The sequence below is a fragment of the Ochotona curzoniae genome, unplaced genomic scaffold (assembly GCF_017591425.1).
Source record: "Ochotona curzoniae isolate NIBS_2020 unplaced genomic scaffold, NIBS_Ocur_1.0 scaffold_4701, whole genome shotgun sequence".
Lineage (NCBI taxonomy): Eukaryota > Metazoa > Chordata > Mammalia > Lagomorpha > Ochotonidae > Ochotona > Ochotona curzoniae.
In genome coordinates, this window is record NW_024467122.1 from 70,841,659 (window position 1) to 70,858,086 (window position 16,428).

The 16,428-nt window shown below is 42.7% G+C and overlaps 1 protein-coding gene across 1 annotated transcript in view; it reads left to right on the plus strand.

The window, feature by feature from the left end:
* Positions 1-9,250: 9,250 nt before the first annotated feature.
* Positions 9,251-16,428, plus strand: part of IQCH (IQ motif containing H) — a 112,092-nt gene continuing 104,914 nt past the window's right edge. The window contains exon 1 of the mRNA XM_040968459.1: positions 9,251-9,368. Coding sequence (XP_040824393.1) covers positions 9,251-9,368 — 118 coding nt within the window. The remainder of the gene's footprint in view (positions 9,369-16,428) is intronic.

Consider the following 16,428-nt stretch of genomic DNA (forward strand, 5'->3'; position numbering starts at 1 on the left):
ACTTGAGCACCGTGTGTCTGGGTGAAGATCTCTTTGGATCATGTCTGTTGGGAGTTCTCTGTCCGTCCTGTATGCGGGGTGGATTTGTGTTCCAGGTGTTTTGGAAGTTTTCCTGTATAATTTCATCAAGCACTGCTTGCATCCCAGATTCTCTTTCTACTCCCTCGGGGAGGCCGATGATCCGAATATTCAGTTTTCTAAGGTAATCTTTCATCTCTTGCATCATTTTATTAGTTTTGCTGAGGTTTGTCTCCAGCTGTTTAATTCGCTGGACACCTTCATTTTGTGTGTCTTCTGTTTCAGAGATCCTTTCCTCTGCCGCATTTATTCTGTTGATGAGGCTTTCAATTTTATTCTCTTGGGCATCCAGTTTGGTTTTGATTTGTTGTATTTCGGTGATTATGCGGTTCTGGAGGTCTTCCAGCTTTGTGTCCACGTCTCTGAGAGATTTTAGCATTATTTTCATCAATTCCTTTGTTGGTAACACTTCCATGTCTTCATCTCGCATTGCCGATATTGATAATGGCTTTTGGCCCTTGTTTGGTGGGGTGTTGGCTCTTTCATCTGGAGCACAACTCTTTCTGGTGGTTTTTCCCATTGCGTTGGTGTATTCTGGTGGGGCAAATGGACCCGTGTGTTGAGGGGCTGTCAGGTGCTTTCCTGTAGAGATTGGAGCCTGCAGGCGTGGTGTTGCCAGGCGTGGTAATTTTCAAGGCACCGTTGGTGCGTTCTCAGGGCCCGGGGCTGTAGAGCACCACCTTGGGGGCCCAGTGGATTCCAGGCACACTCTGGGCACCTCTTCTACAGGTGTGACACCCCAGGGCGTGGAGGGATGGAGGCGCTCTCTGGGTGTGCCCCCTGTGCGGGAATCCCCAGGGCTTAGAAGGTTTTATGTGCTTTCTCCCTGCGTTCTCCGTGTCAGGGACTGCAGGGTTTTTCAGGGCCCACCTGTTGCGTCTCCCACACACGGGACTGTGGGTGAGGCACTTTCCAGGCGTGGCTCTTGTGCAGTGAATCCACCACTCGTGGTGTGTGGGTGTTCAGAGCCCCTGCTCCCGTGTGGCTCCCCCACACAGGCCCTTAGCGGAGGAGTGACCCAGGCGCCCTGTTATAATGACTTCACGGCAGGTTCTCACCGTGTCAGTGTGATGCAGGAGTTTTCAGAGCTCTCCTGGTGGGTCGCCCACGCTCAGAACTGCGGGGTGGGAGGCTAGGAGTGAGCAGTTCACCCTATGGGAGTGGTACCTGCGTGCCAGGGACACACAGCGCTACACTTCCCAAAACTGGGAGCTCTCCTGACACCTGACACCTGACACCTGTGCTGCGGAGGCGGCTGCTGCAGGCAGCGATCAGAATCCTCCTGGTGTTCTCGTGCATCCACCAGGCAGGATGTGGGGGACTCCAGATCCTCGCCAGCAGCCTCTGCGCACCGAGACGCACTGGCCCCCCTCAGCGCAGGAACATCAGAGGCGCCTTCCCTCACCACCAACACCACTGCGCGTAGTTCCCAAGGCACAGACCCAACCGTTTCAGGCTGCCTGCCCCGCCTTCTCAGAGGCTGGAACCTCAGTGGGGGGCGAGGAATGCGGAGGCTGCCACGTCAACCCCCCCCCCCCCCTGCTCACCAAACGTCCGGCTGCTGCAGTCTGCCTCCGCCGCTGTCAAAGGCTTCCCGCCGGCGACGATCCACCCGATCTCCCTGCCTCCGAGCTGGCCGCGTCTCCCGTCAGGCCGTTTTCAAAAGTGACTCTGCAGGTCTGGAGTGGGATGTCGGTTTCTCTACCTTTGTCCTGCTCCGTTCTCGTTGTTCTTCCGAGTTGTGTGGATCTTTTTGGCTCCACACTGTCCCAGGGAGCTTCACAGACCTCTCCCTGCGGTTCCCTGCTGTTCCTCTTTGCTGCTTCTGTAGCGTTTTATCCCTATCTCGCTGAACGCTCCCTCACAGCCTTCCTCCTACGTCGGCCATCTTAAAACCCCCTATGTGTGTTTTCTGCATTGTGTAGAATCTCTATGAGCATCTGTCATCTTTACCAGAATAATAAAATAGAATGCATTTAGTATTTGCAACCACTGTAAGTAAATACGTCAAAATAGAAATAGTGTTTAATTCTAGCCGACAGGAATATAATTGCTTTACATATCTGTGCAATTTAAAGAAATTAGCAGGTTTAGACTTGAAGTGATAACAGTCTGAGTCACCATTTTGGAATGGCCAAATATGAAGGAGGTTGTCCTATTTATAATCCGATACTTCAAATGATTCTGTTATATGATATTTACATCATGTCATAGACACTACAAAGCTTGGTTCCTGGATCGAATACTGTCAAAAGTGTAAGGTTGTAGGAGAAGCCAGAGTGAGGCATGCTCAGAAGGTCAGGTGCTCAGCACATTCTTAAAGCTGGTTTCCTTCACTGGCCTTCCTTCCTTTCCAGTCTCACCTGACAACCACACCGGCCCGCGTGGAGCTCCTCCCCTTGTGTGACACCTTCCTGTCACTCCGTGATTGGATCTGCTCTCTTCTCCCTTCTTTCTACTTAAGATCCCATCCTCTCCTCCACAGTGCTTCATCCAAGATGTAATTTGCACATCAGCCTTGACCACACAGCAGAATCTTCTGGTTCAGGCCCCAGCACAGCCATTCAAATGTAATCGCCAAGGACATGGCTCCCCAGCAGCAGCATTTTCGAAAGCTCCTTGGTGCCTCCAGAGAGCAGGGCCTTGTCTCCACCAAGCGCGAAGTGACATGCAACCCCAGCAGGCAGAGTAAACAACTCCCTCTTCTGTGCTCCTGGAGCCTGGAGCTCCCCACTGCTTGTGAAATTTAACACTCATCCTATTAAAGTTAGTGTTATATAGTAAGTGCTCACTGAATGAGGAAAGGCATTAGATTCCTGCTCTCTGAGTTTTCGTTAGCTAAGGTTGTCCTCTTAGCACAGGGGATGGGATGTTTCATAGCCAACAGCACTGATGGATTTATTCTTATTCTTTTTTTTTTTTTTAAAAAGCCCCACTTTTTGATCCAGCACACCCACACACACACACTACTTTATTGTCATTTCAGCACAGTTCTTGGGTCTGGCTGTTGGCATTGTTTTGATACTATTTTTCAAGAGTTAGAAAGTCTTATTGGAAAGGCACCAATTGTCTGACAGCATCTAAACAGCCCCCTCTGCCCTTCCCCCACTTCCCCCTCCGTATGTGGTTTTATGTCAGATCCTGTGATTCTCAAGACCACATTAGCGGGTATGCTTCATCAAAAGCTTTCAGAAAATCCAGAAATGTTACACTACATGACCCTAGACTGCCAAAATCCACATTTCACATATTCACAGTGCTGGGTGGTTTTATTTAAGTTGAACTTGTCTTAGTAAAAGTCATGTTTGAATTCTATAAGCTGCTAAATATAAAAATGAAAATAGACATGAGACAGCTGAATAGCACCCCATAACCATTATTAGGTTTATAGCAGCCGGTTGTGTATATACTAAAATTGAGATATCAAGGAAGTAGTTACAGGATGTGGTTAAAAACTTGCATTTTCTAACATACATATTGGTCACTCAATACCATGTTAATTAAACTCATGATGTTGTTAATTTCCATGTTTCTTCCTGTTGTTGAAGTCCTGTAGTGGTACCTCATTGGTGGGGAGGATATCCTGCCAGCTCTACTTTCAGACCAAGGATGGTCTCCCAATGAAACTGTTGAATTTGTCTGGACAATAAGCTGCTGGACTCTGCATGGTCCATGCCCGCAATGAAGGAATCCTGACTGGCTATGATCTGTACTACTGTAACAATATGGAGGAATTCAATATGGGTGGAGGGCTTGGGGAGGGGTTGAGGGAATCCCAGAGCCTATGAAACTATGTCATAAAATGATATAAAATTTTTTAAATGTTGAACTTGTCTCCCAAGGTACCTTTGCCTGACTGACCCTGGTGTCAGTTAGAGGTGGAACTCCTGCTAGCACCAAGGCTACAGGTGCCTGATTCTGTGTGTGCCACCCCTGGAGGACAATCCTCAAGGTGATCTTCTCAGTCCTCTAATAGTGACCAGACACTGGGAGTCATGTGGTGTTCAGCTGAGGAGCTGGGAAGAAGGCTGAGGATAAAAGGGACTGAGGGAAACCAGTAAGCCTGTGCACCTGTGCACTCATTGCTTGCCCTCATCAAAATAAACCAGTAGCAGCTTCCCTCTTCCTTCTGCCTTATCTGGAAGAAAACACAGCACACTTCCTGTCTACTCTTTGCTACCAGAAATACTGTTTCTAGAGAGCTGGAATAGTGGCATTGAAAGCTGATCCTCCACCTGCAGCATTGGCATCCCACTTGGACACCATTTCAAGCCTCAGCTGCTCCACTTCTGATCCAGCTCCAAGCTTATAGCCCGGGGAAGCAGTAGAGAACGGCTCAACTTCTTGGGACCTTGGAAAATCCAGAAGAAGCTCAAGGATTTGGATCAACTCACCTGTGGCCGTGGCAGTCATCTGGGGAGTAAACCAATGTATGGAAGATCTCTCTCTCTCAACTCTTTCAAGTAAAATAAATAAATGTTTAAAAGATACTCTTTCTAGGTGTGTGTGTTTTTGCACACTTGAAACACCTGCATTCCATTATAGAGGACTTGGTTCCTTTGCTTTTAATCCAACCTCTCATTAATGCACACCCTAGGAGGCAGCAGGTGTTGGCACAAGTCCTTGGATCCCTAACATCCACATGAGAGACTCAGATGGAGTTCTGGAGTCTTGGCATTGGCCTGGCTCAACCCTGGCTGTTGTGTTTGGGACAGTGATCCAAGGGATAAGAGATCTTTGTCTATCTCCCTTTCAGTATTTATCAAATACATAATTGTCTTTAATAAAACAAAAAATACATTTCTAAAAGGGGTAGGATTTTGGTGTGTTTGTTTAATGAGCATCGTCAAAGGCTTTGGTATTTGTGGACCAATGGCCGCCTCAGTCTCCTTTCTTTCTGGTGTCCTTTGTTCACATGGGTAATTCCAAGGGAATAGGCTAATTTTTTTTCCTAAAAGATTTATTTTTATTGGAAATTCAGATATTCAAAGAGGAGGAGAGACAGAGAGGAAGATCTTCTGTCTGTTGATTCACTCCCCAAGTGGCCCCAATGGCTGGAGCTGAGCCAGGAGTTTCTTCTGAGTCTCCTGCACGGGTGCAGGATCCCAAGGTTTTGGGCCATCCTCAACTGCTTTCTCAGGCCACAGGGATGGGAAGCAGGGCCTCCAGGATTAGAACTGGCGCTCATATGGGATCCTGGTGTGTGCAAGATGAAGACTTTAGCTGATAGGCTACCATGCTGGACCTGAACACGCTGATTGTGTAAGGTGATTTTACCCTACTCCTGCCCCCAGGTCAAGGAGATGTTCCTTTTTCTTTTTCTTTCTTTCTTTCTTTCTTTTTTTTAACCCCTCGAAGGTTGCCACTGCCTTACTGGGCAGCAAGATGTGGTACAGTTGAGTCCAATGGCAAAATTCACGCGTGTGAAGTCAGATTAGCTTCAAAACTGAATGCTCTGTGTTCATCTCGTGTACCGTGTGACTAGAAACAAATCTGCTAACCTTTCTGCTTGGAGTTCTTTATTAGTTAAGTAGCAAGCCATTATTGAGTTCCCTTGGAAGTTATGCAAATTAATTAATGTTTGGAAAATGACTTGAAAATTTAAATCAGTCTATAAATACCAAAGAGTAGCATTTACCCTGCTGAGAGGGCCCAGGTAATTTACAACCTCCTATAACAAAGGTAAAAATAGTGTGCTGGGGCTATACAATTAAATGTGATTTATGTGCAGTGCACACAATCTTTAAAATCTAGAAACCATTTAATAGAAACAATTCATATTTCATAACTATAATAAAAGCATTTTATGACTATAGGAAAAGTAATTTTCTACTGGAACTGATCTAGATAGTGTATCTTTAAGCATTTCTGAAGTCAGCAAAAGAATGTACTTTGAGTTCTTCTTTAACCTGTTTATATTGACTGATATGTATCTTTAAATTATCCCAGGTTTTTTTTTTTTAACCTTCAAAACTCTAATGTTTATTTCCTGGAAAATTTGGCTGTACAAAACTTTGCTGTATTCAAAACCTCCTGTGTCAAGATTTAACACTTTTATATAGTAGTCATTAAAATTGAACAAAATCTTAATGGTTCCTTTATGAACTACTCAACTGACTTTGCACGGTGAAAATCACAATGTGTTAATTGGATTTAATTAACTATTTTAAATTACATAAAATTCTGACAGTAGACAATACCAGGCAGCACTTCTGAGCAATAAAATTGGAGCTGATATTGCTACTTTATTAAAACTTAATGAAACTATTCATAATCTTATTTATCGTTTACAAGGAGGAAACTGTGTTCATTGTGAAAGCAAAAAAAAAAATGCTGAAAATGAATGCTTTTTCACTCAGGTGCAGGTTCAGAAGTTAATGAAGGGGTCCACCATCTCCAGCCTCACGGTCCTGCCCTCCTCTCACCGTGTGGATCCGTACTTTATCCCTGTGCCAGTCTTACAGAAGGATGCCAGTAAAGGTTCGTGGGTCAGGAGCTCTGTAACATGTTTAGGCATGGAAAGAAAAGAACACTGTGGTGGTGGGGTTATGGGGGTTGAACTGACCTTGAACTCTAGACCAGTCACTATGACTCCTGACTACCTCAGACAAGTCAGGTGCTCCCACTGGCCTCAGTTTCCACCTCGAGACCTCAGACGGTTCTACCACAGGATCCCGGGAGTCCATCCCACACCTGGAAGTCCAATGAATTGAGACTGATCTCAGCATGGGTGTTGTGTCATAGAGTTATTATTATGTTTATATGGTATTATTAGAATGTGTTACATTTTAAGCAGATGTTTCTGGTGTTATTTGAATGGCATTTAAAACATTTTTTTGAGACAGGCATTTGGTGGAGCTGTTAAGTGAATATGCCTTCTGGGACACCTATGTTTCATATCAGAGCACCTGGTTCAAATTCCAGTGCCTCCACTTCCAACCCAGCATACTATTACCGTGCATCTTTGCAGGGGTGAGGGAGAGTTGGTGATGGCTCAAGTACTTGGGTCCTTAGCATCCACGTGGGAGACACACATGGAGTTCTGAACTCCTGGCTTTGGCCCAACCTAGCATTGGCTGTTGTGGAACATTTGGGGAATCAACAAATGGAAGCTCTCTCTCTCAATAAATAAATAGAAGTTAAAATTTACTTTATTTTACTATTATGCAGAATTAGGAAGCTAGAATGAATACAATTGGCATTTATACTGTACATATCTTGATTTAAATTTTAGCCTTATAGAAACAATCAACTTCTAGTTTTTAAGCAAAAGGTCAAATTATTTTTATCTCAGTATCAACCATGCCTCAAACCAAATCCATCATTTTGTAGATGTTTATTGTGGTTTGAATGAATAACCAAATTAAGGAATAGGGAAACACATGACTAAGGACCGAACATCATTAAGTGCAATCCTCTTTACTTTTCCTCACTACCTAATTTTCTTATAATCTTGATCAAAATAACTCTTTTGATCAAAATAACTGCCCTCACCTCAAATTATTCGCATTATAAGACTGGTCTCATTGGGTTTGGTGTGACTATTCACTTACATTGCTGCTGCAGGAATGTTAAATTCACCATATAATTCACCACCATAGGTTTGTTTTGCTAGATGTTTTCACAAGGATCTCAGATTCAACTTTTAAAATCCTCTGTAAGTAACAACGTTGCCCTCACAAGTTTGGATAAGCCTAGAATGGGGCCTAGGAATCTGTACTTTTAATAAGAAAATCTTCCCCAAAATGCTGTTTGTCAAAGGTAGCCTGGAGATTAACCCTCCAGTGGTCTTCAGTCTTCCATCTAAGCACAAACCAGGCCACCCTGCTTAGCTTCTGAGATCAGCCATGTTCAAGATGCTATGACTGTACACTGGGGTTCTCACCAGACTCATCTCCTCCATAGCAATGTAAGCTTGTCTTGGCAAATGGAAGGAACATGTCCTTCCTAGAATGTGCACCGATAACTTCAGCTTAGTCCAGTTTAGTTCCTAGTTTGTATACTAGGATTTTGTTGACATTCAGAATTCTAGTATGTGAGGAAACCACCGGAAACAGAAGCCCCACTGCAACTTTATTGTAAATAGTGTTGACGTTTGGGAATTTTTGGCTGATCTTTGTTATTATTTTTAAAAGATTTATTTATTTGAAGAGGAGAATGACAGAGAAGTGACAGAGATGTTTTCCATCTCATGGCTCACTTCCCAAATGGCCACAGTGGTTGGAGCTGGTCCCAGCTAAAGCCAGGAGTCAGTAGCTCCATTCAGGTCTACCACAAAAGCAGGGGCCAGAAGCACTTGGACCATGCTTTGCTGCTTGGCCAAGCACATTAGCAGGATGCTGGATCAGAAGCAGAGCAGCAAGAGCTGGAACTAGCACTCCAACACAGTCTGCAGCAAGGGTGGGCTGCAGCTTAGTGTGCTTGGCAATAACAGCCCCCTGGGTTTTTTAATTTCAAAATAGGAGGTCCACCTTAATGAAAGTTCTGCCCCTAACAGTAGGTTTTGTTCATTCATTTCTTCATTGGTTTACATTTTTAACAATGTCTCTTGTCCTTAAAAAACCTTGGCATGACATGCTGATATACTGTGAGTTCTAAAAACTGAAAATTAATTGCATTCATGCTAACTATGATGCCCCCATTGTACTACAATAACCTATTTCATCATCTGGTGATGTGTGAAATTCCTTATTGTAGGACTGTGTGACAGATGATAAGAACAGGGTATAATTTCAAGCACAAAATTTTCTTTCTTTCGGGACAAAGCATCTCCTGAGTTATTAAGAATATAAGCCTGGTTTCTCTGAATTTAGTAAAAGGGATAACAATATTACCAATGATGGAAAATGTCATAAGGATGTAGAAGTTCCAGTTTGCCTTGAAATTATATTTCTACCTTAAAATGAAATTACCTTCATGCAATTTGAGCTCATATTATGAATATTGGCAATGACACTTTCTTTTCCCCGGGTTAGTAGAATAGGAAGTTTAAATGAACATGCACACCAGCAATCTTTTTCATGCGTAAGATTAAAGTACTTGATGTCCTCTCACGAATAAGACAAGGAGCCAAGTGAGCTATACTTACAAAATGTATAGAGCCTGGTTCTGTGGAACTGCTAACAGTTAAACTCATATTCTGCTAACCTTCTTTTTTCCAGGGATTTTAAGCATGCTGCAACGAGGACTAATTCCACCCACAGCCAAAATCACCTTTCAGAACCCGCCTGTGATGCCCAGAGCGGCCCACCTGCACAATTTTGATGAACCACGTAAGATTCCAGCTGCAGGTAAGGAGAGCACTCTTGCCTGGGAACTTAGTTGAGGACACACAGAAGTGACACCCATCCTCCTGCAAAAACAACAACAACAACACAATCTAGCCTTCTAGCTGCCAACTTCTACTGTCAACTATAGCACAAGCTCAAAATTCAAATTGTGCCAAGATTTATTTTTCTAAATAAGGAACTTTAGTCTCCTTTGCAAAAGGCAAGTGTGTGTGTGTGTGTGTGTTAGAAAGTGGGTATTTTCAATGGGTCAGCAGCTTAATTAGGGAACCAAGACAGAAACACATGGATATGATAAAGAAATATAACAATACAAAGCATCAGAGAATAACAATCCAATGGATGTCAAATTGTAGTTCCATTGGAGTTCTCAGGAATGGCTGCTAAGGTATGAGATGATAGCAGACGGGTTCTAAGAGAAGTAGGATAATATAGGGATACAGAAAAACACCCACCTGGGAATCTGTGGGTTCATTCTAGAACCTCGGGCAAGTTATCGGCTCCTTCTGGGCTTCAGCCTTCCCGGTTATCCGCTGAGGGGTTTGAACTAAATCACTGCATCCGTTCCATGGAGCCTGGGTGAATGCTCGTTTGCTCAAGATTGCATGTAGATGCTGGGATCCAACAGAGAAGACATCAGGTCCCGTTTCTGCTCTGAGAGTATTTACACCCCAGTGGGAGACCCAGAGAAGAAGGTGAAGTCCAATGAGAATGTACATTACTGATTTTTAAAAATGCTAAAAATAAAACAATATGGAATAGACGAGGATAAGGAAGAACTACTTGCTCATGAGGGAAGGGACAGGGAATGTCCCTCGGAGGTGACAAGAGGCTTGAGATGAAGTCCACATGCTAAGGAGTCAAGCAGGCCTGGTGCAACAGCTCCATTGGCTAATCCTCTGCCTTGCAAACACTGGGGTCTCATTTGGGCACTGATTCATGTCCTGGCTGTTTCACTTTCCATTCAGCTCCTTGTTTGTGACCTGGGAGAGCAGTGGAAGATGGCTCAAAACCATAGGACCCTACACCTGCATGAACCCAGAAGAAGCTTCTGGCTCCTGGCTTCAGATCAGCTCGGCTCTGGTCATTATATCCACTTGGGGAGTGAACCAGTGAACAGAAGATGTTTGTATCTCTCCTTCTCTCTGTAAATCTGCCTTTCCAACTAAAAAGAAGGCAGGCAGGCAGGCAGGCAAGAAAGGAAAGGAAAGGAAAAGAAGGGAAAGGAAGGGAAAGGAAAGGAAAGGAAGAAAGAGAAAGAAAGAAGGAAAGAAAAGAAAGAAAAGAAAGAAAGAAAGAAAGAAAGAAAGAAAGAAAGAAAGAAAGAAAGAAAGAAAGAAAGAAAGAAAGAAAGAAAGAAAGAAAGAAAGAAAGAAAGAAAGGTAGGTGTGAGTCAGGCATGGAAAGATCTAGAGAAGAACATTCTGGAACAGAACTGGGACAAGGCTCTGAGGACTGAGCAGGACCTGAGCAAAGAAGCTGAACCATGAGCTGATGGAAGCCCCAGGGAGGAGGGGATCATGTGATACAGGATGGGGCAGAGACTGAATTATCCTCAGTGTTGGTCCCTCCCCACGGCCGCAATGATGGTGTTGTGGTGGACACATGGCACCACATGTGACTATAGACCGCATTTCCCAGGCTCCCTGAGAGCTGGTGGTGCCTTGTGACCAGCTCTTGCGCCCTGAGATCCAAGTAGAAACAAAGAAAGGAAGTTCTGGGATGTTCCCATAAAGAAAGGATCGTGTCCTCTGCTGCCTCCAGTGTATTTCTTCTCATGATTACCTGGAATGCAGATGCAAAGATCTGAGCTGGGCAACCCCTTTGGAACTGGAGATGGAACTCCATGTTAAGCCTGGCACAACTGTCCTGCCAGTGCCGGGCTGTCTTCCTTTGTAGTTTGTGAAACCAAAAGAAACTTACCTTATATCAACCACTCAGAATATCTTAAGGTCTCTCTTTAAAAGACTCATTTATTTTTGCTTGAAAAGGCAAATTTACAGAGAGAAGGAGAGACTAAGAGAAATATCTTCTATCTACTGGTTCACTCCCCCAAAACCCACAACGGCCAGGGCTGAGCTGATCGAAATCCACGAGTTTCTTCTGGGTCTCCCATGCAGGTGCAGGGGCTCTAAGGACTTGAGCCATCCTCTGTTGCTTTCCCAGGCATTAAGGATAAATTTGCATGAATGAATATATATGGGCATACCCCAATTTGGTATGCACTCCTCTTGGATGGAAATGTCAGTGGTTTGGACTATAAGATCTTTAGGAGTAACACTACCGTGGGCACTCTTGTTCATGTGTTTTTAATCGATGTATGTGTGCATTTATATTGGAAGCATATCAAAGTGTGGATTTGCTTAGTCACATGGAGCACATGTGCTTTGATTTCCAAGATGCTATCCAGCACTGCGCCAAATTGATTATATTGATTGATTTTGCTATTAACAGTAAGTGAAAGATCCAGAATATTCACTGTGTTAGTTCTTGATATTTCTACTTTTTAAAATTTCAGCCATCCTCAAGAATCTATTGTGCTACTTCTTCATGAATTTAACCCTTTTCACATTCTAACCGAGTTAAGCAATCTTTGTATTTTTATTATCTGACTGTCCTCTTTTCTGAAATAATTTGTGCTTAACCACTTTTTATTGCATCTTCTTTTTTTCCTTAGAGATATATAGGAATTATTTATATATTCCAGGTATTAATCTTTCATAGGTTTTATGTATTACAAGTGATTTTTTTCTACTCTGTGGCTTGACATTTCAACCTCTTGTTGGTAGCCTTTTAAAAAATTAAACATTCAATTTTGAGGTAATTCATGTGAAGCTATTGAGAAATAGCACAGAGCAAAACATTCAATGGCAAAATAGTGATTCAGCCAAGACCCAGAGTGTCTGTGTTACCCAAGGACTCTACTACCCTCCAACCCCACACCACCTTAGTCCTTATCAACCAATCACCCATTCTCCATTTCTGTAATTTTACTATTCCAATTTTGCTACCTAAACAGAATTGCACAGTGATCTGTTTTCTGGGATTGGCTTTTTCATTTAGCATGATCCTCCTGGAGGATTGCCCAGGCTATAGATTATGTCAACATTTTGTTCCTTTTTGTTGCTGTGAGTTCCATGTTAGGGTAGAGCCCAGATGTTAGACCTCCACCTTTGAAAGACTATTCATATGTAGCTTCCTTTCTGGGGCATCATTAATGAAGCTGCTATAAACGTTATGCACAGGGTTTTATGTGAATGCTCTTCTTTAGGATCCACATCCAGTAGAGTCATTGTTGGCTTTTGTGATAGCTGGATGTTTTGCTTCCTTTATGTACATTTACAGTCACCTCAGGCCAGGTTATAGTTTTTGTTTCTGTTGTCAAGTATAATTTAGAAATTTCTGAGGAAACAGGAATATTCATTGTTTTTACTCACATCTTTTCTTATAAAGTTCTTTCTTCCTAATATCCTAGTATCCTCCTAGAATACTTCTATTATCATTTCCTTTCTGTATAGCGACTTTCATTGAGCCATCTTTTTAGAGTCACTGCACTGATGATGGATGCTCTTCCTTTCCTCTCATCTGAGAATTCCGATATCCCCCTCTGCTCCTGCAGGGCATGTTTCACTAGTTACAAGTTCTGAGGTTGACAACGCTTGTTCTGAAGAAGAGTTGTGACACGTCCCTTTGGCTGCTGTGATCTGTGATGAGGCACCTGCCGTCCTGGGATGCTGCACTCCCATAGGCGTTGTGCTCTTCTCTTGCTGATTTCATTATCCCCTTACTGCCTACCCCTCTTTTAGTTTCCAGAAGTTTGTCTGTGATTTGTCTTGATGTGGGTTGGTTCTATTTCATTTTGACTCAGATTTTGAACTTGAAATATCTTTTTTTTTTTTGACAAATTTGTCAAGATTTTAGCCACTACTTCCAACTACTTTTGCACCCCTACCCTCTGTTGCCCATCCATTGGATACTACAGGGTAGCAATGTTACTTGGTTTTCCTTAATTTCATGGTTCCTTGAGGTTCTATTCACTTTTCTTCCACACTGGTTTCATCTGTTGTACCTCCTGGGTGCTTTCTATTTCCCAACTTTGAGTTCACTACTTCTCATCTTCCATTTATCCCATTGTTAGGCTCATCCACTGGACTCTTTTATATTAGTGTATCTCTCAGGTTTAAAATTTTCATCTTATTCCTTTTTGCACAATCATGTTTCATAATGCACTGCACATCCTCCCCTCTTGGATTCTTCTTCCTTTCATTGTAATTTCTTTTTTATCTAAAAGGCAGAGAGACAGAAACAAACAGATTGGGGCTGACACTATGCAGGCTAAAGCATGTCAGGCTAATCTCTGCCTCTGGTGCTTGCATATCATATGGGTGCCATTTTGAGTCTGGACTGCTTCACTTTTCTAAAAATAATTTTTGTTGTTTTTTGATACGATTTAGTTGGTGGTGGGCTCTCCCTCCCGCCTCCCCAAACTTGCTCATCTACCCTCTGTTCGCCCCTCTAGAATCATAATGTGTGTCCATCGTGAATTTTCTTAGGTCCATCATGCTTCCACTATAGAATCTCCCAGCCATGTAGAAGAATAACTTTTCATTGTATGTTAGTTCTTGTATCCTGGGGTCCTAATCCAGCTCCCTGCCTGTGGCCTGGGAAATCAGCAAAGGATGACCCAAGTCCCTGGGCCTCTATATCCACATGGGAGACCTTGAGGAAGCTCCTGACTTCCAGCTTCAGTCCAGCTCAGGCCATTGTAGCCATTTGGAGAGGGAAATAGCAGACAGAAGATCTCTCTCTCTTTCTATGTGTATGTGGTGGTGGTAGTGGTGGTAGTGCTGTGTATGTGTGTCTCCATGTCTCTCTGCAACTCTGAATTTCAAGTAAAATGAATAAAGACTTTTAAAAAGTACCAAACAGATTGATAATCAGAAATCTCCCATCCTCTGGTTCATTCCCTAAGTGCCTGTAACATCTAGAACTGGGACTGAGTAAGCCAGTAGCTAGGAACTCAGTCCCAGGCCAACCATGCAGATGGTAGAGATCCATTGATCTGGACCATCTGCTTCTCAGAGCAGAGCTGGGACTCAAGTCTGGATCATTCCAAATGGAATGTGCGCATCCCCAGCAAGTCCTATGCTGAATTTCCATCTCTTGTGACTTGTGAGAATATATAAACCATAATTAGCTCAAGAATCATATAAATGCTGTGAACTGGATTTGTACTGAGGACCATACGTTGCTAATCTTTGATCTAGAGAAAGATTATTAGCAGTGTATTGTAGTTTCGTGCCATATGGAGAAGTGAAATGTGTGGCAAAAATAACACAAAAGATAAGAATAATAGATCAGCAACAAATAGTTGCAAGATCCTTGTACTACAAATGAAATATTATTATGAGAAAGTACATAATTGAAATACATCTTTCAAATCTTGAGAAATCATTGAAATAATTAAAATATATTTAAATGGTAATCTAATACAAAAAAGAACAGTAAAAAAGAAAATACTTTCATGTTCCAAAAGCAGGTAGAAAAGCAAAAGGGAAAGTTTAAAGAAAACAGAATTGATACAAAAGAAAATTAGCCAGTTGTCAGATGTTAATACAGCTATTCCAAGCAGCCTGCACCTTGAATGACAGTGTGGTACCATATAAATGACTGTGCCAGTAGAAGCCAGGGAGTGATTTTAATAACAGGGAAATTACAATAATTTTATTATCTTTAAAATTTTTGCCATAACATCAGAAAATTCTCTTCCTCTTCAATTACAAACAGATAGAACAATGAAAAATTTTGAAAACATAGGACCCTAATTTAAAGCATCAGAAACAGAGAATTGAGATAGTTTTCTTGTAAGGAAAAAGCAACTTATCAAGGAGAGTTTGATCAGCGTTTATTTTTGTCTTCTTGTCATGCAATTTATGATATAGGCTGGCAGTAGTTACCTTGGCTAGGTGAACTGCCATCTCTCTCCCTAAGTTTAGATTTGTTCCCAACTTTTCATCCTTTGCACCTGCAGCATTATGAGGCATCTCCAAGAGTGGACCTTTTTCTAACATCACTTCCTCTGGACCGTGTTCATCCTTTGGTCACAACCTCGTTTCTCATTTATACCTGTAAGCTAACCTTCACTAAGTTTCTCTGGCTGTTTTAGCTGGAGTCTTTCAAGTAGTTGTGACATCAGCATCTCCACAGTCAGCTATTCATTTTGAACACTACCAACTTTCCGTCTTTTACTGTACTTTCAACTTTATTAGCAATTCTTTGAATTGTCCATGTTTTCTTAACTAACAACAGTCACATGATTGTATCACTTTATGGAAAACATAAAGGCATTATGGCTACATTTTTTAGCAGTCTGTGCACAAACTCAGAAATAGATGCACAGAGACCCATCACTGATGGACTGCAGAGACAAACTGCTTCAAATAGAAAGGTGTTTGGTGCAGCACTGAAGCACTTCTTGGGGTGCTCATCTCCCATATCAGAGTGCCTGGGTTGGAGTCCCAGCTCTGCCCCTGATTTCCCAAAGTTCTGCTAATGCACATGCTGGAGACCATTCATGTGGGAGATACAGCTTGAGTTCTCAGCTGCTGGCTTGGGCCTGGCACGACCCCCGTTGTCAACATTTAGAGTAAACCAACACGTGTGAGTTATCTCTCAGCTAAATTAAGTAAGTAAAAAAATTTTTAAAAGATTTATTTTATTTTTATTTAAAGGCAGAGTTACAGAGAAAAGGAGAGACAGAGAGAAACAGAGAGAGCACCCTTCCATCCTCTGGCTCACTCCCCCAGATGGCTGCAATGGCAGAAGCCGTGCTGATCAGAAGCCAGGACCTCTTCTGAATCTCCCATGTGGAAGCCATATTTCTTTCCTTTCTTTCTTTTTTTAAAAAATGATTTATTTTACTTTTATTAGAAAGTCAGATATACAGAGAGGCGCAGAGACAGAGAGGAAGACCTTCTGTCTGTTGATTCACTCCCCAAGCGGCCTCATGGCCAAAGCTGTGCCAATCCAAAACCAGGAGCCTGGAATCTCTTCCAGGTCTTGT